General features: G+C 47.0%; 2 protein-coding genes across 3 annotated transcripts in view; one reads left to right on the plus strand and one right to left on the minus strand.

Annotated features, from left to right (window-relative positions):
- Positions 1 to 26,269, minus strand: part of LOC123770698 (macrophage mannose receptor 1-like) — a 235,825-nt gene that overhangs the window by 78,282 nt on the left and 131,274 nt on the right. The gene's annotated exons all lie outside the window — the stretch shown is intronic.
- The window catches only part of LOC138353170 (PML-RARA-regulated adapter molecule 1-like), a 109,619-nt gene continuing 106,705 nt past the window's right edge, over positions 23,356 to 26,269 (plus strand). The window contains exon 1 of the mRNA XM_069306039.1: positions 23,356 to 23,386. Coding sequence (XP_069162140.1) covers positions 23,356 to 23,386 — 31 coding nt within the window. The remainder of the gene's footprint in view (positions 23,387 to 26,269) is intronic.

Genomic DNA, 26,269 nt, shown 5'->3' on the forward strand with positions numbered 1-26,269 from the left:
GTGATCACCTCCACGGGGCTGAGGGCGCTCGATAACGAGGCCAGGATAACGAGGCCAGGCTCCGATGGCCAGGATAACGAGGCCAGGCTCTGATGGCCAGGATAACGAGGCCAGGCTCTGATGGCCAGGATAACGAGGCCAGGCTCTGACGGCCAGGATAACGAGGCCAGGCTCTGACGGCCAGGATAACGAGGCCAGGCTCTGATGCCCAGGATAACGAGGCCAGGCTCTGATGCCCAGGATAACTAGAACCAGGCTCTGATGGCCAAGATAACGAGGCCAGGCTCTGATGCCCAGGATAACGAGGCCAGGCTCTGATGCCCAGGATAACGAGGCCAGGCTCTGATGCCCAGGATAACTAGAACCAGGCTCTGATGGCCAAGATAACGAGGCCAGGCTCTGATGCCCAGGATAACGAGGCCAGGCTCTGATGCCCAGGATAACTAGAACCAGGCTCTGATGGCCAAGATAACGAGGCCAGGCTCTGATGGCCAAGATAACGAGGCCAGGCTCTGGTGGCCCAGGATAACTAGAACCAGGCTCTGATGGCCAGGATAACGAGGGCAGGCTCTGGTGGCCAGGATAACGAGGCCAGGCTCTGATGGCCCAGGATAACGAGGCCAGGCTCTGGTGGCCCAGGATAACTAGAACCAGGCTCTGATGGCCAGGATAACGAGGGCAGGCTCTGATGGCCAGGATAACGAGGCCAGGCTCTGATGGCCAGGATAACGAGGCCAGGCTCTGATGGCCAGGATAACGAGGCCAGGCTCTGATGGCCAAGATAACGAGGCCAGGCTCTGATGGCCAAGATAACGAGGCCAAGATAACGAGGCCAAGATAACTAGGACCAGGCTCCTGAACCCGGACCATAAATGGCTTACCTCCACCGTGTCTTATCTTAATAGGCTTCTCTCTCCTTATCTCGCCTACTGACTCTCTCACTGTGCTGGGGTCGAAACCCCTACTTCCCACGCCCCAAACATGTCTCCCTCGCGGAACCGTCCACACAAGGGGCAGTGCCACGAGGTCTCTCTGAGAAAACCTCTCTCCTCATGGTGTTATGTATATTACACACTGAAATCACAATAGCGTGATGGATCAAATGGACAAATCCACAAGGGCCGTGACGAGGATTCGAACCTACGTCCGAGAGGATCCCAGACGCTGCCTTAATCGACTGAGCTACGACCCATCCTGATTTACCGTCGGTAAATCAGGATGGGTCCCTCATAATCACCGCTATCTCCCCTTCAGAGGTTACCTGGAGATGGTTTCGGGGCTTAGAGACCCCGCGGCCCGGTCCTCGACCAGGCCTCCTCATTTAGCCCCACTTGTCTTGGCAGAAAACTCAATTATATAAATTCTAAATAAATTGTATTTAAATAGTGAGAAGATATGCTCTCCCGGGAGAGCATATCGAGAAGTGAGAAGATATGCTCTCCTGACGTAGCAGCATCCGTCCCCCCAACCGGGTACAACCGGTGGGCATCTGGGCATCCCTGGAAACACAAACCGAAACTGCCTCTATTTTCCGCTTGTTACAACTTGTAATAAAGTTGTTACATCTTGGCTTAACGTGTTTATGACGTATTAGAACGTTGTTAGAACTTGATATATTGGTTGTTATAACTGGTTAGGTGTTAAAACTTGTTCGAACGTTGTAGCAACGTCGTAGTTTCGGTGTGTGTTTGGCGGGATGTCACTTGTCGCGCCGGACACAGACATACAGGTTCCTGCTGAGAAAGAAGAAATAAGGATGTTCCCGAAAGGAGAATTCCAGGCGTGTGACAGACCTTTGTCTGGACAATGATGGAACTACCTTGCCACACACACACACACACAGGCGGGTTGAGAGGCGGGACCAAAGAGCCAGAGCTCAACCCCCGCAAACACAACTAGGTGAGTACACACACACACACACACACACAGGGAAGATTTCCTGAGACCTGGAACTTTAAGAACAAGAGGTCATAGATTTAAACTAGCTAAACACAGATGCCGAAGAAATATAAGAAAATTCACTTTCGCAAACAGAGTGGCAGACGGTTGGAACACGTTAGGTGAGAAGGTGGTGGAGGCCAAGACCGTCAGTAGTTTCAAAGCGTTATATGACAAAGAGTGCTGGGAAGACGGGACACCACGAGCGTAGCTCTCATCCTGTAACTACACTTAGGTAATTACACAGTCAGTTCAGGTCGACGCCCAGGAGCTGGGCGTCTACGCCAGGGCAGTGATGACATACAGCAACCCGTTCTCGCAAATTCGTAAAGTCAATATTGACTTATTAACTACGTGCATAGGTGATATACTAAACATAATAGATACCCCTAAAAAGATTCATAGAAAACACCGACCTTACCTAACCTTGTTAGTATCTTAAGATAAGCATCTTATTGCTTCGTAATTACAATTATTACTTAACCTATACCTATTATAGGTTAGGTAATAATTGTAATTACGAAGCAATAAGATGCTTATCTTAACCTACTAAGTAGGTTAGGTAAGGTCGGTGTTTTCTATGAATAATTTTAAGGGTATCTATTATGTTAAGTATGTCACCTATGCACATATTTAATAAGTCAATATTGACTTATTAAATTTCAACCAGAGACCGCTCCTCAAGCTAAGGACAATACCTCCTCGATTTCATGTCAGCAGATAATGTGTTTGAAGCAGTCAAACCAGCATCCATCGGGTCCTCACCCCACATCCCCAAGGCTACCAGCTAATATACAACCACTGTATATATATATATTGTATGTATATATATTGTATATATATACAATATATATACAGCCACTAAACTTCCGAGCCATCTGCTAAAACGTCGATAATACGCTCCCGAAACCAATAAAAATGGCACAATAACTCATTTAATTTTTAATTTTGCCCCGAGGGGCGAGTTTATTGGGCAGCGCCACTCACCCCGTGAGTGGACACACCGCCATAGTGACAGTATTGGGCAGCGCCACTCATCCTGTGAGTGGACACACCGCCATAGTGACAGTATTGGGCAGCGCCACTCATCCTGTGAGTGGACACACCGCCATAGTGACAGTATTGGGCAGCGCCACTCATCCTGTGAGTGGACACACCGCCATAGTGACAGTATTGGGCAGCGTCACTCATCCTGTGAGTGGACACACCGCCATAGTGACAGTATTGGGCAGCGCCACTCATCTTGTGAGTGGACACACCGCCATAGTGACAGTATTGGGCAGCGCCACTCACCCCGTGAGTGGACACACCGCCATAGTGACAGTATTGGGCAGCGCCACTCATCCTGTGAGTGGACACACCGCCATAGTGACAGTATTGGGCAGCGTCACTCACCCCGTGAGTGGACACACCGCCATAGTGACAGTATTGGGCAGCGCCACTCATCCTGCGAGTGGACACACCGCCATAGCAGCATGTACAACACTCCCCAATAGGAAGAAAACCCGCTGGGTTGTTCATCCTGTCACTTGTACCCAGACACAGCTGGGACTTGCTTAACTGTCTCAAGTGAACAGCTCCTCAAACAAGAAGATTAACATTCGTTAACCCAAGCGTCCGTACATTCGTGCATGAATCCATGCGTGCGTATAACTGCAAAATCTAAATTAGCGTGACCAAAAAAAATGTACAAACATTTATAGATAAAAATACACCTATTAACTTTAATACAAGTTCTGTAACACTAGTTATACCAGTATTAATATTTGTATTTAGTATTAACACTATAACACTAGCACTATGGGTGCTAGTGGCTGTACAAGAACGTAACAATTCTTGTATATAATTAAATTAATGAAATTAAATATCGTGGCTAAAGGGAGAAATGTCGCCCCGGGCGCCCGTCCCAGTATTGGCCGGGTTCGAGTAGGTGTCGCGTTTTTAATTAAAGTCGGTCTCAGCCAGAAAATCGCCCAACAATTTAAAAAAAATAGTTTCCAGAATGTTTTTGTGTGTACATACACTGGTATACATGAGGGGCAGTTTGTGTGTACATACACTGGTATACATGAGGGGCTGTTTGTGTACACATATATACTGGTGTACAACACCCTCCCCCTCCCCCCTTCACAACGCACACGCATGCATATGCAACAGCTTTTGTTGCATACAATTGAAAACTGAAGAGTATACATATTGAATGCAATGATGTAATCTACATGTATACACACACACGTCAGACCAATCCTGGAGTATGCAAATCCAGCATGGAGTCCATATCTAGTCAAGCATAAGCCTAAATTGGAAAAGTTTTAAAGGTTTGCCACTAGACTAGTACCCGAGCTGAGGGGTATGAGCTACGAGGAGAGACTACGGGAATTAAATCTCACGTCGCTGGAAGACAGAAGAGTTAGGGGGGGACATGATTACCACATTCGAGATTCTCAAAGGAATTGATAGGGTAGATAAAGACAGACTATTTAACTCAAGGGGCACACGCACTAGGGTACACAGGTGGAAATTGAGTACCCAAATGAGCCATAGAGACATCAGATTTTATCGTGTGTGTCAAGAGTAGTTGACAAATGAGATTAGGCACTGATGTGGTGGAGGGTGACTCCAAACACAGTTTCAATTATAGATATAACAGAGCCCAATAGGCTCAGAAACCTGTACATTAGTTAATTGACAGTTGAGAGGCGGGACTAAAGACCCAGAGCTCAACCCCCGCAAGCACAAGTGAACACACACACACACACACACACACACACACACACACACACACACACACACACACACACACACACACACACACACACACAGTGTCCCCTGGGTAGGGGATGGAGTTCCTATCCCAATTGGTTTTCGAGCCAACAATTGAGTCTAGTGTGATATACCATATTCGTTATAAATCCTATTACCATCCACGTTGTCAATGTGCTCTCTAGTCATAATGGCTTAGCGTTTTACCTTGATAACTATCTAGCCCAGAGCTTGAAATTACTGTTCCTCCAATCTCTGAATAACTCTGAGACACTCGCGTTAAGTATTTACAGGATTTTAGACAGAACATGACATTAACACATTCTATATAAGACCAAAATGGTATAATCTCTATGTCATATTTCTTTCAAACTCGGTGCTAGTGTATAACTAATTTACATTATAAAACACGGTTCTCTCTCTCTCCCCCCTCCTCGAACCACTCGCTCTCTGCCCACCTATTGCTTGAAGATATCTGCTCCCCCAGGCATCTAGACATGGCGCGTGTCGCTGCCCACCTATTGCTTGAAGATATCTGCTCCCCCAGGCATCTAGACATGGCGCGTGTCGCTGCCCACCTATTGCTTGAAGATATCTGCTCCCCCAGGCATCTAGACATGGCGCGTGTCGCTGCAGACACTTATAGGTTCCTCCCAAGAGAGTGACACAAGCGCTCATGGGAGTGGTCATTGCCAGGGCCCAGTTTATCTAGCCACCACCCGGGTCCACCTTCCCACTCCTCGCCCGTCCAGCGTCGGGCGATGTCAGTGGTCGCTTCAGACAGGCAGGCGTCTCTTAGCCAAGAGGAGCCATCACTCAGCATCAGACAAGGCGCATGCTGTGTGACAGGGTGTAGAGAAGATTGACGAAGATTAAGCCACCCAAAAGGTGGCACGGGCATGAATAGCCCGTAAGTGGAGGCCTTTCTGAGCCATTACCAGTATCAAGAGCTGATACTGGAGATCTGTGGAGGTGCGACTGCACCCTACGTGACGGGAGATGTCTCTCGTCGGTGTAGAGAATCTCAAGTTTAACCTTCATATGCGTAAACATTCCCACAACGCTGGGTACAGGGTGCCCATCCAATGAGAATATCGACCAACAGCCCACACTAGCAGTCAGGGGAAACAACTTCCAACAGGTTCATTTGGACAGATAACTTACTAGAAGCCATCAAAGCAACACTGTTGGAACACATCCCCAAAGCTGGCCGCTCCCAAGCACCAACCAAACTCTCCATCCTCCTGAAAAAAGGTTAACGACTCTCCGGGAACAACCCAAGCATGGCAAAACCTCCCGCTGTTTGTCAACATATGCCTAGCTGTCCCTGCAAGAAGGGACAAAACAGTAGCTTCCTCAGTCATTAGGGGCCATAAATCGTTTCCCGAGCGAGGACAACCAGGAACCCCCCACCATGGTGTGTGTGTTTTTTCTGTTCCCTCCCTGTATGGAGGAAATAGGGAGACCATGGGGGTGGGGAAATAGGGCAGGAATGGGGGATGAAGAGGGCCTCTAAGGGTTGGAGAGGTGTAGATGCTGTTTGGGGTGGAAAATTAGAAAATTATTAGAGTTGAGACAGCGGGAAATTTAGGTTTCTTCTACACTTCTTTCTCCTGGCCTGCTGTTGGAGGGTTCCCCACTCCCCCTCGGATGTTAGTGACATTACTATTCTGAAGTCTGTGACTCCTACAGTCCCTTATACCTCTCTTTCCACCTTTTCTTTGCTTTTGCTGCCTTGACGATCTTCCCTCGTCAAGGCCCTGTGCAGAAAAACATCTCTGAATTCCATTACATGTAGAAGTTTACTCTTCCTGGATAAGATTGCCTCTTTTGTGGTCTCGTTCGTGAATACTATCTGTGTGTGTGTGAGTGTGAGAGTGTGAGAGTGAGTGTGTGTGTGTGTGTGTGTGTGTGTGTGTGTGTGTGTGTGTGTGTGTGTGTGTGTGTGTGTGTGTGTAATAAGAAGCGAGCGAGCGGGAGAGTGCAAGAGAAAAGGCGAGAGTGAGAGCGAGCAATAGCCTAAGAGAACGAGAAAGACCGAGAGATAAAAACCAGGTTCCAGCCCGCGCTTCTCAGATTTCCACACAGACAGTTGGGGAGCTTCCCATTCATCACTGAATATTAAGAAGATTTAATTCAAGAAAGCGACAGCCGACGGCTTCGACGAATGAGTGTATCCTTGCACTTACCCAGATGCACTCACCTAAATATACTCATAAGATGTTCTCAAATAGATGTACTCAAGATGTACTCTCATGTGTTGTGACCCAAATGTATAGGAATATAGTAGTAAATTCTGCCGCAAATTATATGGGGCATTGGAAGGGTTGATTAGTGTATGAATGGGACTGTGTTTGGAGCGGCTATTGTTGCGATATCTGAGTGGCTATTGTCGCGATATCAGAGTGGCTATTGTCGCGATATCAGAGTGGGTATTGTCACGATATCTGAGTGGCTATTGTCGCGATATCTGAGTGGCTATTGTCGCGATATCAGAGTGGCTATTGTCGCGATATCTGAGTGGCTATTGTCGCGATATCTGAGTGGCTATTGTCGCGATATCAGAGTGGCTATTGTCGCGATATCTGAGTGGCTATTGTCGCGATATCCGAGTGGCTATTGTCGCGATATCAGAGTGGCTATTGTCGCGATATCTGAGTGGCTATTGTCGCGATATCCGAGTGGCTATTGTCGCGATATCTGAGTGGCTATTGTCGCGATATCAGAGTGGCTATTGTCGCGATATCTGAGTGGCTATTGTCGCGATATCTGAGTGGCTATTGTCGCGATATCCGAGACGCCAGACCACGATACCGACCGAGTATTTCACCAAATTATAATAATGCAGCAAGGGGGCAGGAATTCAGTGATGTCCAGTAGCGACAGTCAGAACTGTCTTGAACACAATGGTTTGTCATCTGTAGAGGACCAGATGTGGATTTGCGAGTGGAGATATTGGTTCAAAACGAGAAGGGAAGGGGGGTGTTTCAGGATAGGTCAGGATAGAATGGGGTAAGCTCTATCCTGCAAGCCAATCTGGACGAGTGGGAGCTTACCACATCAGCTGGTGGAAATATGTCGTGGGTTGGTAGTCTCTACCTCCTTTCAATGTGGTAGTGGTGACCTCTTGGTGGATTATGTAAGTTGGTGGGGGTGAGTGGCATATCCGGGTAAGGGAGAATCTATTAATTGATTCCTATATTATATAAATATATATATATATATATATATTTATATAATATAGGAATCAATTAATATATATATATATAAAAGTTTGTGAGGGTACCACCTCTGGTGCCAATGTGGGGACCCATAGCCTCGGAGAAGAAAATAAAAAGTATTCAGAGGAGACCCTGTGGTTTCTCACTGAACACTAATATTATCTTCTCCTACCACCCCCATTCTTTTGTGTGTACACATATATATTTACTTTATTTGAACTTTGTTACAAGATATATATATCTGGGTCACAACAGGTGATTGAAACTGTACTGAACGTGTCACTAGCAGCCCTCTTCAAAAGATTTTTTTCAGCTGTATACGGAAGGTCGGGTTAATATAAAAAGCAGCCATTAGGAATTTGAATACAGTATCATATACTGAATAACACACATCAGACCAATTCTAGAATATGCGGCACCAGCGTGGAGGTCCTTAGAGGTCATTAGTTATTGATGGAAGCTATTCAATTAAATTACGTATTTCTATTTTTGAGGATTGATGATTGATTGATAAAGATTAAGCCACCCAAGAGGTGGCATGGGTATGAATAGCCCGTAAGTGTTTTAAGGAATATAGAACAATACAAAATGTTTTGTATGAAATTCTACCAAGAGAGAAACATGGTAAAAAAATTACATTTTTTTTAATTTAATGAGAAGGATGTATATGTTTGTTCGTAAATATTTAATTCCAAATTGAAATACACGAAGACAGTGAACAAATCCACAAGGGCCGTGACGAGGATTCGAACCTGCGTCCGGGAGCATCCCAGACACTGCCTTAATCCACTGAGCTACGACAGGGTGACAAGAAGACAGTGCTATACGCGTGTCTGGTTCACTGTTGAGCTTATTGCTATCTTTCGTCTTTAAGAAAGTTAATGGGGAATATCCAAGTAGTAAAAGAAAATATCAATATATCACTTTTCTTAAAAGTGAAAATTCTCCTTTAACCTTAATTAAGGGCATTACCAGGAGAAAGCGCCAGGCCATTACGACTATATAGCACTGGGAAGATATCAGGATAAGGATCTGGGATGGGCCGGGGGGGGGGGATGGAGCCCAACCACTTGGGACGGTCGGGGGATTGAACGCCGATCTGCATGAAGCGAGACCGTCGCTCTACCGTCTAGTCCAAGTGATTGGGGCTTAATATTAATCAAAATGATGTCAAATTTAATTTGTTGACCAGACCACACACTAGAAGTTGAAGGGACGACGACGTTTCGGTCCGTCCTGGACCATTCTCAAGTCGATTGAGTCAAATTTAATTGTTCAAAAATCATTCTTCAATTGTTAATAACTTACTATCTTCTTGAGGTTATCTTGAGATGATTTCGGGGCTTTAGTGTCCCCGCGGCCCGGTCCTCGACCAGGCCTCCACCCCCAGGAAGCAGCCCGTGACAGCTGACTAACATCCAGGTACCTATTTACTGCTAGGTAACAGGGGCATAGGGTGAAAGAAACTCTGCCCATTGTTTCTCGCCGGCGCCTGGGATCGAACCCAGGACCACAGGATCACAAATCCAGCGTGCTGTCCGCTCGGCCGACCGGCTCACTAAGCTGCAGCAATTCAGACTCCACCTCTGGATCAAACTTTAACTCAATTCAGGGCGTTGAAAATCACTGGGATTTTTTACCCAAAAGGCTTTTCTTTACTGTTAATTAAAAAGAACAAAAAAATCCGCACGGGAAACTACTGTAATTTCCCTCCTCGAGATTTCTAAATTTTAAAACATTTTCTAAATGTAATTCACGATTCTAAATCGACTGGTGACTCAAATTGAGCGAAAAAAAACATGGTTTTTTGAGATTTAGTTAATTTTAGCCTATTCATTAGAGGGGTACTAAAAATTATCAACAATTAATCTCCCGAAGGCGCTTGGCATCTAAAAGCAAAAAATAGCATGTATCATGCTACTCACAAATCACAATAGCGTGATGCATCAAATGAACAAATCCACAAGGGGCGCAGGAAGGGAACTATCAGGGGGGGAAAGCGCCAAACCATTACGACTATGTAGCACTTGGAAGGAGTCAGGATAAGGATTTGGGATGGGACGGGGGGAAAAGAATGGTGCTCCAAGCACTTGGACGGTCGGGGGATTGAACGCCGACCTGCATGAAGCGAGACCGTCGCTCTACCGTCCAGCCCAAGTGGCTGGCCGCAGGAGAGGCTGCAGGATCCAAGTAAATTCAGTAGAATTTCTGGTTACAATTCTTATACCATGTCGTAGCTCAGTCGATTAAGGCAGCGTCTGGAATGCTCTTGGACGTAGGTTCGAATCCTCGTCACGGCCCTTGTGGATTTGTTCACGTTTTCACCTATTTACGAAGGTTTACTTAGTAGAACACAATGGAAAACCACGTGGTATCCTTGCAACACTGAGCAGGTGCATCGCACTCCGCAATCCTGCGCAATCTTGCACACTCTTGCACACTTTGTCAACAAGAACCATCAAAATATTGCAGATTGGAAACGATCAAATAAATGCCATTATCTATAAACATTTCCGTTTGTATCATTAGCCCACATATGTATATACATATAACATAACTACTGTTGGATTTTAATTGCCAAGACCTAACCTAATTACAGGCAAAATCAATGGGGAAAAACTATAGCGAGAATTTAAGGCCAGAACACACAGTTATTGACGTTCTGTAGTTCTGACTTTGCTCACCAGACGGCACCAATCGCCTGGTTAACGAGGCTAAACCATCACTCTCCTAAATTGCAATGGTAAGTAATGGGCGAGAACGGGAGGGGGGGGGGTCACACTTGCTTATTCATATATATATTTTTTTTGGTTTCCTGCCTGTAGCGACCCATTTTTATTTATTTTTTGTGATTCGTTAATGGGTCGGGCCTCGCTAATGGGACCGGCCTCGCTAAGGGGACCGGGCCTCGCTAATGGGACCGGGCCTCGCTAAGGGGACCGGGCCTCGCTAATGGGACCGGGCCTCGCTAATGGGACCGGCCTCGCTAAGGGGACCGGGCCTCGCTAAGGGGACCGGGCCTCGCTAAGGGGACCGGGCCTCGCTAATGGGACCGGGCCTCGCTAATGGGACCGGGCCTCGCTAATGGGACCGGGCCTCGCTAATGGGACCGGGCCTCGCTAATGGAACCGGGCCTCGCTAATGGAACCGGGCCTCGCTAATGGGACCGGGCCTCGCTAATGGGACCGGGCCTCGCTAATGGGACCGGGCCTCGCTAATGGGACCGGGCCTCGCTAATGGGACCGGGCCTCGTTAATGGGACAGGCCTCACTAAGGGGACCGGCCTCGCTAATGGGACCGGGCCTCGCTAATGGGACCGGCCTCGCTAATGGGACCGGGCCTCGCTAAGGGGACCGGGCCTCGCTAAGGGGACCGGGCCTCGCTAAGGGGACCGGGCCTCGCTAATGGGACCGGGCCTCGCTAATGGGACCGGGCCTCGCTAATGGGACCGGGCCTCGCTAATGGGACCGGGCCTCGCTAATGGGACCGGGCCTCGCTAATGGGACCGGGCCTCGCTAATGGAACCGGGCCTCGCTAATGGAACCGGGCCTCGCTAATGGAACCGGGCCTCGCTAATGGAACCGGGCCTCGCTAATGGGACCGGGCCTCGCTAATGGGACCGGGCCTCGTTAATGGGACAGGCCTCACTAAGGGGACCGGCCTCGCTAATGGGACCGGGCCTCGCTAATGGGACCGGGCCTCGTTAATGGGACAGGCCTCGCTAATGGGACGGTGCCTTGCAGTTTGAGGAACCTTGCCTTTAATGCAACGCTCCTGTTATTAACAGTCACCAGGACGCCACACTCCTGTTACTAACAGTCACCAGAACGCCACGCTCCTGTTAATAACAGTCACCAGGACGCCACGCTCCTGTTACTAACAGTCACCAGGTCGCAACGCTCCTGTTAATAACAGTCACCAGGACGCCACGCTCCTGTTACTAACAGTCACCAGGTCGCAACGCTCCTGTTAATAACAGTCACCAGGTCGCAATGCTCCTGTTAACAGTCACCAGGACGCAACGCTCCTGTTAATAACAGTCACCAGGTCGCAATGCTCCTGTTAACAGTCACCAGGACGCAACGCTCCAGCTAATCAAAAGAATTCTCAGAAAAAAAATGGAAATCGAGCAAAAGGATAAAGTCAGTTCCTTCTTATCTGGCCAGGAGGAGGAAGATGGCGCCGGAGGCTTTCACAGTCGACAATAATGCCCTTAAGAGAGATAAGATGGCCTGCTCTGAGGCATAGTGGAGAGAGAGAGAGAGAGAGAGAGAGAGAGAGAGAGAGAGAGAGAGAGAGAGAGAGAGAGAGAGAGAGAGAGAGAGAGAGAGAGAGAGAGAGAGAGAGACAGAGAGAGAGAGAGACAGAGAGAGAGAGAGACAGAGAGAGAGAGAGAGAGAGAGAGAGAGAGAGAGAGAGAGAGAGAGAGACAGAGAGAGAGAGAGACAGAGAGAGAGAGAGAGAGAGAGAGAGAGAGAGAGAGAGAGAGAGAGAGAGAGAGAGAGAGAGAGAGAGAGAGAGAGAGAGAGAGAGAGAGAGAGACAGAGAGAGAGAGAGAGAGACAGAGAGAGAGAGAGACAGAGAGAGAGAGAGACAGAGAGAGAGAGAGAGACAGAGAGAGAGAGAGAGAGAGAGAGAGAGAGAGAGAGAGAGAGAGAGAGAGAGAGAGAGAGAGAGAGAGAGAGAGAGAGAGAGAGAGAGAGAGACAGAGAGAGAGAGAGATGGATTAGGAAAATGGGAGGGAACGGGGATGAGACACGAAAGAAGGAACGAGGGAGTGGGAGAAACACACACACACACACACACACACACACACACACACACACACACACACACACACACACACAATGACAGACTCAAGCACCGCGCGCCGAATGAGTCCCCACCTCCCTTCCCTCTCCAGCATGTTAAGCTTCGAAGATCCACAAACAGCGTTCGAACGAAGCTTCAAATCACGCACCATAGACCATACCCTCAGCCGCCAGGGGTACCAACACAGTAGCGTACCTGCCACTCAACCAGCCATTGGCCTACAACCGCCGGAAGGGCGTGACACCCGCTCCTGCATCCACCACCCCACAACAGTCTGTGAGAATGGCCACCACTGCTTCATCAGTTCAATTCCTGGAACGTGCTTGAATCGAACTGAATATCACATTCATGTGAAGCTTCTTGAAAATGATTTACAAGCATCAGCTTTTTAAACAGAACTGTAAATGAGGCATTAAAGATTCGACCCATTGTAGCAGCCCAGAATATATATTATATATATATATATATATATATATATATATATATATATATATATATATATATATATATATATATATATATATGTCGTACCTAGTAGCCAGAACGCACTTCTCAGCCTACTATGCAAGGCCCAATTTGCCTAATAAGTCAAGATTTCATGAAATAATATATTTACTCAAATTTTTTTCTTATGAAATGATAAAGCTACCCATTTCATAATGTATGAGGTCATTTTTCTTTATTGGAGTTAAAATTAACGTAGTTATATGACCTAACCTAACCAACCCTACCTAACCTAACCTAACCTATCTTTGTAGGTTAGGTTTGGTTAGGTAGCCGAAAAAGTTAGGTTAGGTTAGATTAGGTAGGTTAGGTAGTCGAAAAACAATTAATTCAGGAAAACTTGGCTTATTAGGCAAATTGGGCCTTGCATAGTAGGCTGAGAAGTGCGTTCTGGCTACTAGGTACGACATATATATATATATATATATATATATATATATATATATATATATATATATATATATATATATATATATATATATATATCACAGGAATTTGTACTCCAGAGATGTGGCAGGAATGGGTAAGGATGACTGATCCAGAGAGGGATAAGAGGGAGTAAAGAATCGGGGATTTGGAGAGGGAAGCGAGCAGGGAATCACACCGGTGAGAAGCCGGATGTAGAGGACGAGAGGCAACATCCTCCTCTCTGCTGGGAGATCATCTCTGAAATTTTTCACTGCCGCTTGAAAATCCTTCCACGCCGGGGTTCGTTACCCACGGTAACACAGGTGTGTGTGTGTGTGTGTGTGTGTGTGTGTGTGTGTGTGTGTGTGTGTGTGTGTGTGTGTGTGTGTGTACTCGCCTAGTTGTGCTTGCGGGGGTTGAGCTTTGGCTCCTTGGTCCCGCTTCTCAGCCTACTGGGCTCTATCATATCTACACTTCAAACTGTGTTGCTGATGTTACAAGCAGGATGTTACCACTCTGGGTGTTCACAACATCTTGGGAGAACACATGTTATCAATGAACACTTCTCTTGCCGAAATAATGGAATTTTGTTTACACGCACAAGACACGTAAACCACAAAAAAATATTTGATAAAGGTTTTCATTAGAAATAATAACAGGTTAGACGATAGGACGATAAGACGATAAGAACAGTGAATGAAAAGCAAGCCAAAAAATCCTTCCCATTGTGTTGGTCCGGTGCGTTCAGGAACTTGAGCACGGAAGCCGGATATTGCCAGACAACCGGACCCCCCACACGTTCGGATGCGCTCAGCCGACAGGACTGTTTTTCGAACACTTGACAAAGGGGGGGGGGGGGGGTTGTATGATTTAGGGGGGGGTGATGTATGATTTAGGGGGGGGGGTTGTATGATTTAGGGGGGGGGGGTTGTATGATTTAGGGGGGGGGGTTGTATGATTTAGGGAGGGTTGTATGATTTAGGGGGGGTTGTATGATTTAGGGGGGGGGGGTGTTGTATGATTTAGGGGGGGGGGTGTTGTATGATTTAGGGGGGGGGTGTTGTATGATTTAGGGGGGGGGTGTTGTATGATTTAGGGGGGGGGTGTTGTATGATTTAGGGGGGGGTGTTGTATGATTTAGGTTTTCTTTGACCTGCCTATTAATCCTTGAGTTATCTTGAGATGATTTCGGGGCTTTTTAGTGTCCCCGCGGCCCGGTCCTCGACCAGGCCTCCACCCCCAGGAAGCAGCCCGTGACAGCTGACTAACATCCAGGTACCTATTTTACTGCTAGGTAACAGGGACATAAGGTGAAAGAAACTATGCCCATTGTTTCTCGCCAGCGCCCGGGATCGAACCCGGTACCACAGGATCACAAGTCCAGTGTGCTGTCCGCTCGGCCGACCGGCTCCCGATCCTTTCTGTACCTACTGCATATATTTATTATCGTTTTTAATTTCTTAAGTCGTATTTATTCTTGGAGATGTTGATGGAGGTGGCTTTTAGAACTTCTACTTTAATATCATTGCAATTTGGTGTCCGCCTCGCTGTGGCACTCGACAGTTTCCATACGGTTCGTGACCCTCTTCCGTTTCCAGCTTCCACCTGTACCCTTTTCTGTTTTCACAATATATAAAGATGCTATCCTTGTCCATCTTATATATGCCAGTTATACTGTATATTTAATCTTCGTCTTCTATCTACATTACATTACACTTTTTTGGGGTTAATGTCTAACATCCAGTGACTGCCTACTTCTGAAGTTTGTCAGGATATATTTGGGTAACTTGCTACAGTCCTCCTCGATTTTTATATTCAAAATTAGTTTTGCGTTGTTGGGGAAAAATATAATTGCTCACTCCTTTGGATTATTCACATTAATTAGGAACTTAACTTTCCTATAAACGAGTCTTGGGAGGACCCGGCTTGTTACATGCACTGGCTCGTTCACTGTTGCTGCTCGTTCACTGTTGCTGCCTGTCCGCTGCCGTTGCCTGTCCGCTGCCGTTGCCTGTCCGCTGCCGTTGCCTGTCCACTGCCGTTGCCTGTCCACTGCCATTGCCTATCCACTGCCGTTGCCTATCCACTGCCGTTGCCTATCCACTGCCGTTGCCTATCCACTGCCGTTGCCTATCCACTGCCGTTGCCTATCCACTGCCGTTGCCTGTCCGATGCCGTTGCCTGTCCACTGCCGTTGCCTGTCCACTGCCGTTGCCTATCCACTGCCGTTGCCTGTCCACTGCCGTTGCCTGTCCACTGCCGTTGCCTGTCCACTGCCGTTGCCTATCCACTGCCGTTGCCTATCCACTGCCGTTGCCTATCCACTGCCGTTGCCTATCCACTGCCGGTGCCTGTCCGCTGCATGTACCAAGCTTTGATGTTGCCCTGATACATCTCACTGTTGTGATTAGCAACTTGAACCAAAACATAGCATGGAGAGTAATACTGGGTTGCCACGCAGCCCCCAAACACGTGTGTGGTTGGGATCCAGAGAGGAGAGACTGGTTCGATTCCTCCTTCCCGGCTGGTGGAGTGGCGGAGACCTCCACCAGCTTCGGCTGATCGCCTTCAGAGTCACCGGAGGAGACATGCTAACATGAGAAGGAAGAAAAAGGCTTTTTGAGAGGGAGAGAGACGCAGAGGCTGAGCAGAATGTGGTTAGATATCTCTCTCTCTGGCTCGCTCTCTCCCTCTTTCTGTCTCTCTCTCTCTCTCTCTCTCTCTCTGGCTCTCTCTTCTTGAGGTTTTTAGGGCCATGGGAGAGGGCGTTTCAGGCCAATATAACAGACTAGTGAACATCCAGCAAGTCTACTACCGTTCTGAACTTAGTTCAGAACTGAAGCAAAGTTTGTGCAAATATCGAGAGTTATTGGGGGCGCATCTCGGGGTGCTTACAGCCCTCAGGGGTGTTGTCCCAAGTTCTACCAACTTCTGGGGTATTTAGTTGGATGGAGGAGAGATTGAGTAATTAGATGGAGGTAGACACAGTCAGTCTCGTTATTATCTATCTGTTTCTGGTTGCTATATTACCTCTCGTTCATTATTGCTCTCTCCCTCTAGTTCTTACCCTTCCACCACCACTTTCCTTTCCCCCACTTTATCATATCACCTTAATCCCTTTTTTCCATTCTATCTTCTCGTCATTCCTCTTCTTCGACTCGACATTCCTTCTATCCCTCCCCCCCCCTTTTATCTTTCACTTTTTTTCCTTCTTTTCCAGCTCTTATGCCTTCTCTCTCAATGCCCCTTCTCTCTCTCTCTCTCAGTCCTCCTCACCCTCGTGCTCAAACATTCTTCCCTCACACACTTTTCTCTGCCCACTGTTTAAATTCAACCGACGGCACAGTTCCCCACGTGACCTGACCGGCCAATCAGAACGCAGGTTGTTTCATAAGCAGCCAAACGCGGCTGCTGCAGCTGCCGGCTTCCAGGCAGTTGTGTGCAGGCACGAACCAGGGGGTTGGCACTTTAACCAAACACTGCGATAATGGCACTACAATGCCACCACTTGCGCCTTGCAGCTATGATACTCAATTCTGGTACTGTCGCATAGCAGGTGCTATCACAGACGTGTTCATAGCAGGCGCTATCACAGACGTGTCCATAGCAGGTGCTATCACAGACGTGTCCATAGTAGGCGCTATCACAGCGATGCCCATAGCAGGCGCTATCACAGCGACGCCCATAGCAGTCTTTGTTTGACTGCGGAAGGTCCCAAACCGCTATGCGTTGTTTGGGACCTTCCATAGCACATGTTCGGTTAAGTACCAGTAATTGTGTAGCTTCAAGAGGACATTCCCTTCCTTGTTAAGCTTAGGTGGTCTGCCTAACCGAACACAAAGACATTCCGTCGCTTTTATCGCTGCTAAACCGAACACATCACATATTTAGTTCAAACCGATAACATCTCGCTTAGCACGCCCAGGAAATGTGGTGAGGGAGAGAGAGAGAGATGAGATGAGAGAATGAGGTGACGAGTGAGGTGAAGCGAGCGAGAAATCGAGAAGAGGGAACTCGTCCAAGAGGGAAGGAGGAGCGGGGCTCGACCCTGGGATTGCGTTCGCTGGGTGAAATCGTAATTCTACCAGCAAAAATGACTCCCAGTAAATTTACCGGTCTCCCTGTGGCTGGTAATTAACTGGTTTTTTCCCGCCATACTTATAATGAACGTGAGAATTATAGGTCCTGGAGGAGGCTAGGAGGGAGTAGAGATGGAGGGAGGAGTAGACGTGAGGCTAGGAGGGAGTAGAGATGGACGGAGGAGTAGACGTGAGGCTAGGAGGGAGTAGAGATGGACGGAGGAGTAGACGTGAGGCTAGGAGGGAGTAGAGATGGACGGAGGAGTAGACGTGAGGCTAGGAGGGAGTAGAGATGGACGGAGGAGTAGACGTGAGGCTAGGAGGGAGTAGAGATGGACGGAGGAGTAGACGTGAGGCTAGGAGGGAGTAGAGATGGACGGAGGAGTAGACGTGAGGCTAGGAGGGAGTAGAGATAGACGGAGGAGTAGACGTGAGGCTAGGAGGGAGTAGAGATGGAGGGAGGGAATTATCAGGGGGAAAGAGTCAAGCCATTACGACTATATTGCACATTAAGATATCCAGAGACATTGCAGTAGCCATACACAGACTCAGACTTGGTTACAAGTGCTGCTGGGAGGTAATAAACCCAATAGTTAAAGAGTGTCATATCTGTGGAACAGAAGCAGAGGCGCCACTATTGCACTACTTACTGGAATGTGAAGCTACTGAAGCCCTGCGCATCAAACTCAACATTAATCCAACGACAACAGCTGCATTCGACGCACATTCCACAGCCACTACAATGATTAGAAAAGCCGTTGAAGAATGGGACTCACTAGTGAACATTCTGCATCTACATCCGCCACCAAGATAATGTTACTAAAACAAGACTAAAACCAGTGCACTAAATCAGAAGCGAAAAAAAAAACGGGAAAAAAGGAGGAAACCCCACCTCCATTTAAAACTCTGACCCAAATATCACAGTAACAAGGTTATCGCTAACAACCAAACTCAGTTACGGGCTCACTTTAGCCCGTGCTACATGGATATTTCGTTCTGAGTAGATAAATCTAAAAACAACAACGTCATTCTCACAGCCCCGCTCCTGTGCCTGGTCTGTCCCCGTCTTGGGTAAACAGAATTTAAGAAACATTTTGTCCCTTTTCCTCAGGGTGTGTTCTGCTCTCTCCTAACTTAAGAAGCGATCACAAATTGACATTCAGAAAGTTTACTTGCACAAAATAGCAGCCAAGAGGGCAATGTGTGACGGCAACAAGATATAAGAGAGGAGAGAGAAGAGAGAGAGAAGAGAGAGAGAGAGAGAGAGAGAGAAAGAGAGAAAGAGAGAGAGAGAGAGAGAGAGAGAGAGAGAGAGAGAGAGAGAGAGAGAGAGAGAGAGAGAGAGAGAGAGAGAGAGAGAGAGAGAGAGAGAGAGAGAGAGAGAGAGAGAGAGATGATGGAGTGGATAACAGATCCAACACAGTCACCAGAGGTAAGAGGATAAGTTAAGGGAACTAGATCTCCCAACCCAAGTGAAGAGAAGAAACTCAGGGGATATGATCCCAACATACAAGATACTGGGGAGGATGGGAGGGGATTACACACAGTGGCCAAAAACAGTCCTTCAAATTTAGAGAAATTAGAACGAGGGGGACATAAGTGAAAGCTAGAAATTGCAAATTAGTTTATGATTATAATATATATATATATATATATATATATATATATATATATATATATATATATATATATATATATATATATATATATATATAAAACTGAAAACTCACACCCCAGAAGTGACTCGAACCCATACTCCCAGGAGCCACGCAACTGGTATGTACAAGACGCCTTAATCCACTTGACCATCACGACCGGACATAATGAGGTGATAGCCGAGGCTATTTGAACCACCCCACCGCCGGCACTCGGATAGTAATCTTGGGCATAGCATTTTACCAAATCACCTCATTCTTTGGGGCACACGTGAGGAACACAAATGCGAACAAGCCTGAATGGTCCCCAGGACAATATGCAACTGAAAACTCACACCCCAGAAGTGACTCGAACCCATACTCCCAGGAGCCACGCAACTGGTATGTACAAGACGCCTTAATCCACTTGACCATCACGACCGGACATAATGAGGTGATAGCCGAGGCTATTTGAACCACCCCACCGCCGGCACTCGGATAGTAATCTTGGGCATAGCATTTTACCAAATCACCTCATTCTTTGGGGCACACGTGAGGAACACAAATGCGAACAAGCCTGAATGGTCCCCAGGAGGATGATTCACCTCAAAGAATGAGGTGATTTGGTAAAATGCTATGCCCAAGATTACTATCCGAGTGCCGGCGGTGGGGTGGTTCAAATAGCCTCGGCTATCACCTCATTATGTCCGGTCGTGATGGTCAAGTGGATTAAGGCGTCTTGTACATACCAGTTGCGTGGCTCCTGGGAGTATGGGTTCGAGTCACTTCTGGGGTGTGAGTTTTCAGTTGCATATTGTCCTGGGGACCATTCAGGCTTGTTCGCATATATATATATATATATATATATATATATATATATATATATATATATATATATATATATATATATATATATATATATATATATGTGGGATGCTCTAAACAGAAGTTGTGGAAACAACCTCAAGCAACAAATTTACAGCCAGATTTAACAAAGAACTTCAAAAGTCAGAATAGTTATATTATAAGACAAGTACAACAAGGCTAGTAGGCGGGGTATAATGAGCCTGACATTACGTCCCTGAAGTGAGTGGTAGGCCGGTACTGATGGGTAAGTGCCCCCATATCATGCCCTTACCCACCACCACCCCACACCTATCCTAACCCACCACCCCTCCACACCTATCCTAACCCACCACCCCTCCACACCTATCCAAGCTTACCTCGCCCCTGATTTATGCCATCAAACACCAGTCCTTCCCCCTCCCCCCCCACACACATACCTGTTCTCACAGCCCTCTCCGTTACCTTTAATTCCTGTCCTCACCCAACCAACCCTCACCTGTAATGCACCTGTCTTCACTCCCCCGTCAACCAATACTCCGACGACAACAAACCCATCACCACCACCACCACTTCTCCCCGAACTCCTTACCTCGCTCTCCATCTCCCTAATACGCTAAAAAAAAGGTGGGTATATTCCCCCACAGTTTCCCCAGTTCTCGATTCGAGAATTTGGACCAGGCAGGGGGGGAAGAATTTCTTGGTATATATCCCCATTGAGATTACGACGTATGACAGGGGACTAGAGATATACAATCTCGTAAGTGCTCAGATCTGTTTGTATATCTTGTCCTCTAAATTCCCTTTACCCTCGCAACATTACTTCGAAGAATATCTTTTGTATTATTTTCATATTTTGCCAGATATATTCCTGTATCAAATGGTATTAAAATTTTTCACCCATCCTTCTAGAGCTATCGATGCAAAAATTTGGGATTATATACACAAGATATGTTGTTGCCGTCATTGTTGTTTAATCTACTTATCTGTTCATTGTCTGCGATGTGAATTATTTCTCAGAAACCCTTGCATCTCTCGCATGTTGTCTACTGATGTATCTTATTCTCTGTTGTGAGGAAGAGTTCTCCCAGCGGCGTTTTTTTTATAGCTGATATCTTTCTCAGTTCTTGAAGTAATCTTAGTTTACATCAAGTCCTACTCCAACCTCGGGCTGGAACTGGTCTCGTAGTTTACATCAAGTCCCACTCCAACCTCGGGCTCGAACTGGGCTCGTAGTTTATATCAAGTCCCACTTCAACCTCGGGCTGGAACTGGTCTCGTAGTTTACATCAAGTCCCACTCCAACCTCGGGCTCGAACTGGGCTCGTAGTTTATATCAAGTCCCACTTCAACCTCGGGCTGGAACTGGTGTCGTAGTTTACATCAAGTCCCACTCCAACCTCGGGCTGGAACTGTTCTTGTGATAATCAAATGGAATGTCCCGAGATATCTAATATTGGAGACAGACTTCATTCAGCACTTCACATTTAGGCATACTATTGCCCTGAAGCTTCAGGAACCTGTACTACGGTCGCTTGGAGGTTTAAAGACCGGTTCCAAAAGTGGACGTTTAGAGCCCCTAGTATAACCAAGTATAACTAGGTAAGCACACACTTAAGCGTGTGCACAGCTCGATTCACAATTGTAAATTTTGGATATAATTGGAGACATGAATGTCGAGAATCATTGTATTAGACGACCGACTTTCTTCTTGATATCTTCAGTCAGGTTTCCGGTTATCCTCTTGAATTTGGTCTCATTTTGGAAGATTTATTTCAGTTTGGTGACATTCACTTTGGTTGTGTAAGTTGACCAGATAACAATCAAGTTGAGAATGGTTCAGGACTGACCGAAACGTCGTCGTCCCTTCACCTTCTAGTGTGTGGTCTGGTCAACATACTTTACAACCCGTTCTCGCAAATTTAATAAGTCAATATTGACTGATTAGTTGCGTGCATAGGTGACATACTAAACATAATAGTTTCCCTTGAAAAGCTTCATAGAAAACACCGACCTTACCTAACCTACGTATTTTAAAATAAGAAAACGTAGTATTTTAAAATAAGCATACGTAGTATTTTAAAATAAGCATCTTATAGCTTCGTAATTACAATTGTTACTTAACCTATTACAGGTATAGGTTAGGTAATAATTGTAATTACGAAGCAATAAGATGCTTATCTTAACATACTAAGTAGGTTAGGTAAGGTCGGTGTTTTCTATGAAGCTTTTCAAGGGAAACTATTATGTTAAGTATGTCACCTATGCACATATTTAATAAGTCAATATTGACTTATTAAATTTGCGAGAACGAGTTGTACTTTAGCCACGTCATTGTGACTCGTCGCCTGTATTGGTTGTGTAACTTTTTTGTAACGTCTTAAATTTTTAACTAGTTAAAAAAGCTGCTGCTGTTAGCAGTCTTCAACAGCAACTAGAGGAGAGCACCAACCTATGGTTAAATGGTGACGTCCCGAACAACATTAAAGAGGACCTAGACAGAGAACTCACTCACCTTAAACCCAAACACTATGAGGAAACAAAGGGCAAACTATGAGAAATAAAATAGCCATAAGTGTAGGGTACTTCTCGGGATCTCACAGCAAGTCACAGTGGGGTTTATTAACCTTACTGGACATGTCGGCCCAAAGCTTGAAGAGTACGACATCTTACTGAAGATCATGCTAGCAAAAGTTATCAATCAATCCCGCAATGATTGTCAATGGAAAGAAGCCCCGCTTCCAGTCAGACTCGGTGGCCTTGGTGTCCGCACTGCCACCCAAATTGCTGTTCCGGCCTTCTAGAAATTCTGACAACTTGGAGGACTCGCCTGGAATGCATGCCCCACACTACATGGAATGCAACAGAAAATGGGGAACTGGCAGACCCTGCACTCAGACCAGCCCTACTGAAAGCCAGCAAACAATCCAGCTCGGACAATCCAATTGCAAAAAAAGCTACAGCTATGCTGGCAGCAAGAACAATCCCCAGCGATCGATCTCGCTTCACATCTGAGCTGGCTCCCCATGCAGGGGATTTTCTTTTGGAAGTCCCAATGTCTGCGACAGGCACACGTGTTGATCCGCAGGAACTCCACATTGCAGTTGCCCTACTGCCCCAAGCCACACTGTAGGCGCAGCGAGGCAGATGACTATGGATCGCATCGCCTGCAATAAATCAGAGGGTTGGTGCTCAAGACACGAAATCAGAGACATCATTAAGAGGAGCTGTGCCTCTGCTCAGCGTCCAGCAAAAGTGCGCCTCGTAATCTAACGAACCGTAACTCTAATGCAGGCGATGAGTCACAATAACGTGGCTGAAGTATGTTGACCAGACCACACACTAGAAATTGAAGGGACGACGACGTTTCGGTCCGTCCTGGACCATTCTCAAGTCGAAACGTCGTCGTCCCTTCAATTTCTAGTGTGTGGTCTGGTCAACGTAACTCTAATGTATACACATATATGGTACAGGGAAGTGACTTTATAACTGAACACACACACACACACACACACACACACACACACACACACACACACACACACACACACATTAAGGTAATATAATAGCACCGCACATTTTGCATGGTGTTTCATATTCAATATTTCACCTAACAAAGGGATTGGCAGTCGAGGCACTGATAGGCCGCCCCGCCACGTAATCGGCTTAACAAAGAATTGAAACTGATAGCGTAGTGGGTGGAAGCCAGAGTGAATGACGCAGGACCGACCGTCAGAGCGCGGATTGTAGCCCTGTAACGAGCACTCGTTTACTGCTTCATTTTATACAAGGAAATTCGTTTCACAGTGAATTGTAAAAAGTAAAGAGAAAAACCTGTCGCATTTTATATTATATATATATATATATATATATATATATATATATATATATATATATATATATATATATATATATATATATATATATATATATATATACGCACACACACCCCTACCTGACAGTGTGGTTGGAGGGGACACGTGTGCGTGCGCGCTTGCATGCAAGCACTTACCTAGCTGTTCTAGCAGGGCTTAGCTCCTGGACCCAGCCTTTCCACCAACCAATAACATTTCACTCGTTGTTTTTGCCATATTTAAAAGTAAAACTGTATATTGAATTATTGACAGCATCCTCATCTAATCAATCAAATTAAGACTCTGGTCTCCGGTGTCTCCATGTCTCTTCATTCACTTGTTCATAGTGAACATTTCTACCCAAGTTCCTCTTAGAATTGTGTACGTCGTTGCTGTACCCAGCCTGTACCCAGCAGGATGACTCTGTACCCAGCAGATACAGCATCAATTGTTATCTAACAGTACGAGCATCAGGTATTCAAACTGCCTATTTTCCCCCTCTTAAATCGCCATGTTCATTAATATTTTGTGCAGTCTAAGGTGCTGAGTGGACATTCTCCTCTCACGGGGAATTCATCCTGGCAGTGCCAACATTCACTCTGGCAGTGCCAACATTCACCCTGGCAGTGGCCAACATTCACCCCTGGCAGTGGCCAACATTCACTCTGACAGTGGCCAACATTCACCCCTGACAGTGGCCAACATTCACTCTGACAGTGCCAACATTCACTCTGGCAGTGCCAACATTCACTCTGGCAGTGCCAACATTCACCCTGGCAGTGCCAACATTCACCCCTGGCAATGCCAACATTCACCCTGGCAGTGGCCAACATTCACTCTGACAATGCCAACATTCACCCCTGACAGTGCCAACATTCACCCTGGCAGTGGCCAACATTCACCCTGGCAGTGCCAACATTCACCCCTGGCAGTGGCCAACATTCACCCTGGCAGTGGCCAACATTCACTCTGACAGTGCTAACATTCACCCCTGGCAGTGGCCAACATTCACCCCTGGCAGTGGCCAACATTCACCCTGACAGTGCCAACATTCACCCCTGGCAGTGCCAACATTCACCCCTGGCAGTGCCAACATTCACCCCTGGCAGTGCCAACATTCACCCTGGCAGTGGCCAACATTCACTCTGACAGTGCCAACATTCACCCCTGACAGTGCCAACATTCACCCTGGCAGTGGCCAACATTCACCCTGGCAGTGCCAACATTCACCCCTGGCAGTGGCCAATATTCACCCTTGGCAGTGCCAACATTCACCCCTGGCAGTGCCAACATTCACCCCTGGCAGTGGCCAACATTCACTCTGACAGTGCCAACATTCACCCCTGGCAGTGGCCAACATTCACTCTGGCAGTGCCAACATTCACCCCTGGCAGTGGCCAACATTCACCCCTGGCAGTGGCCAACATTCACCCTGGCAGTGGCCAACATTCACTCTGACAGTGCCAACATTCACCCCTGGCAGTGGCCAACATTCACCCCTGGCAGTGGCCAACATTCACCCTGACAGTGCCACCATTCACCCCTGGCAGTGCCAACATTCACCCCTGGCAGTGCCAACATTCACCCCTGGCAGTGGCCAACATTCACCCCTGGTAGTGCCAACATTCACCCCTGGCAGTGACCAACATTCACTCTGGCAGTGCCAACATTCACCCCTGGCAGTGGCCAACATTCACCCCTGGCAGTGGCCAACATTCACCCTGACAGTGCCACCATTCACCCCTGGCAGTGGCCAACATTCACCCCTGGCAGTGGCCAACATTCACCCCTGGCAGTGGCCAACATTCACCCCTGGCAGTGCCAACATTCACCCCTGGCAGTGGCCAACATTCACCCCTGGCAGTGGCCAACATTCACCCTGACAGTGCCACCATTCACCCCTGGCAGTGGCCAACATTCACCCCTGGCAGTGGCCAACATTCACCCCTGGCAGTGGCCAACATTCACCCCTGGCAGTGGCCAACATTCACCCCTGGCAGTGGCCAACATTCACCCCTGGCAGTGCCAACATTCACCCCTGGCAGTGCCAACATTCACCCCTGGCAGTGCCAACATTCACCCCTGGCAGTGCCACCATTCACCCTGGCAGTGCCAACAGTCACCCCTAACAGTGCCAACAGTCGCCAAACATGACATCCAAAGGCAAAAAAAAATCTTAGGATTCTAATTAACTTCTTAAATATAAGTGTAAA

Source organism: Procambarus clarkii, chromosome 56 (assembly GCF_040958095.1).
Source record: "Procambarus clarkii isolate CNS0578487 chromosome 56, FALCON_Pclarkii_2.0, whole genome shotgun sequence".
Classification (NCBI taxonomy): Eukaryota; Metazoa; Arthropoda; class Malacostraca; order Decapoda; family Cambaridae; genus Procambarus; species Procambarus clarkii.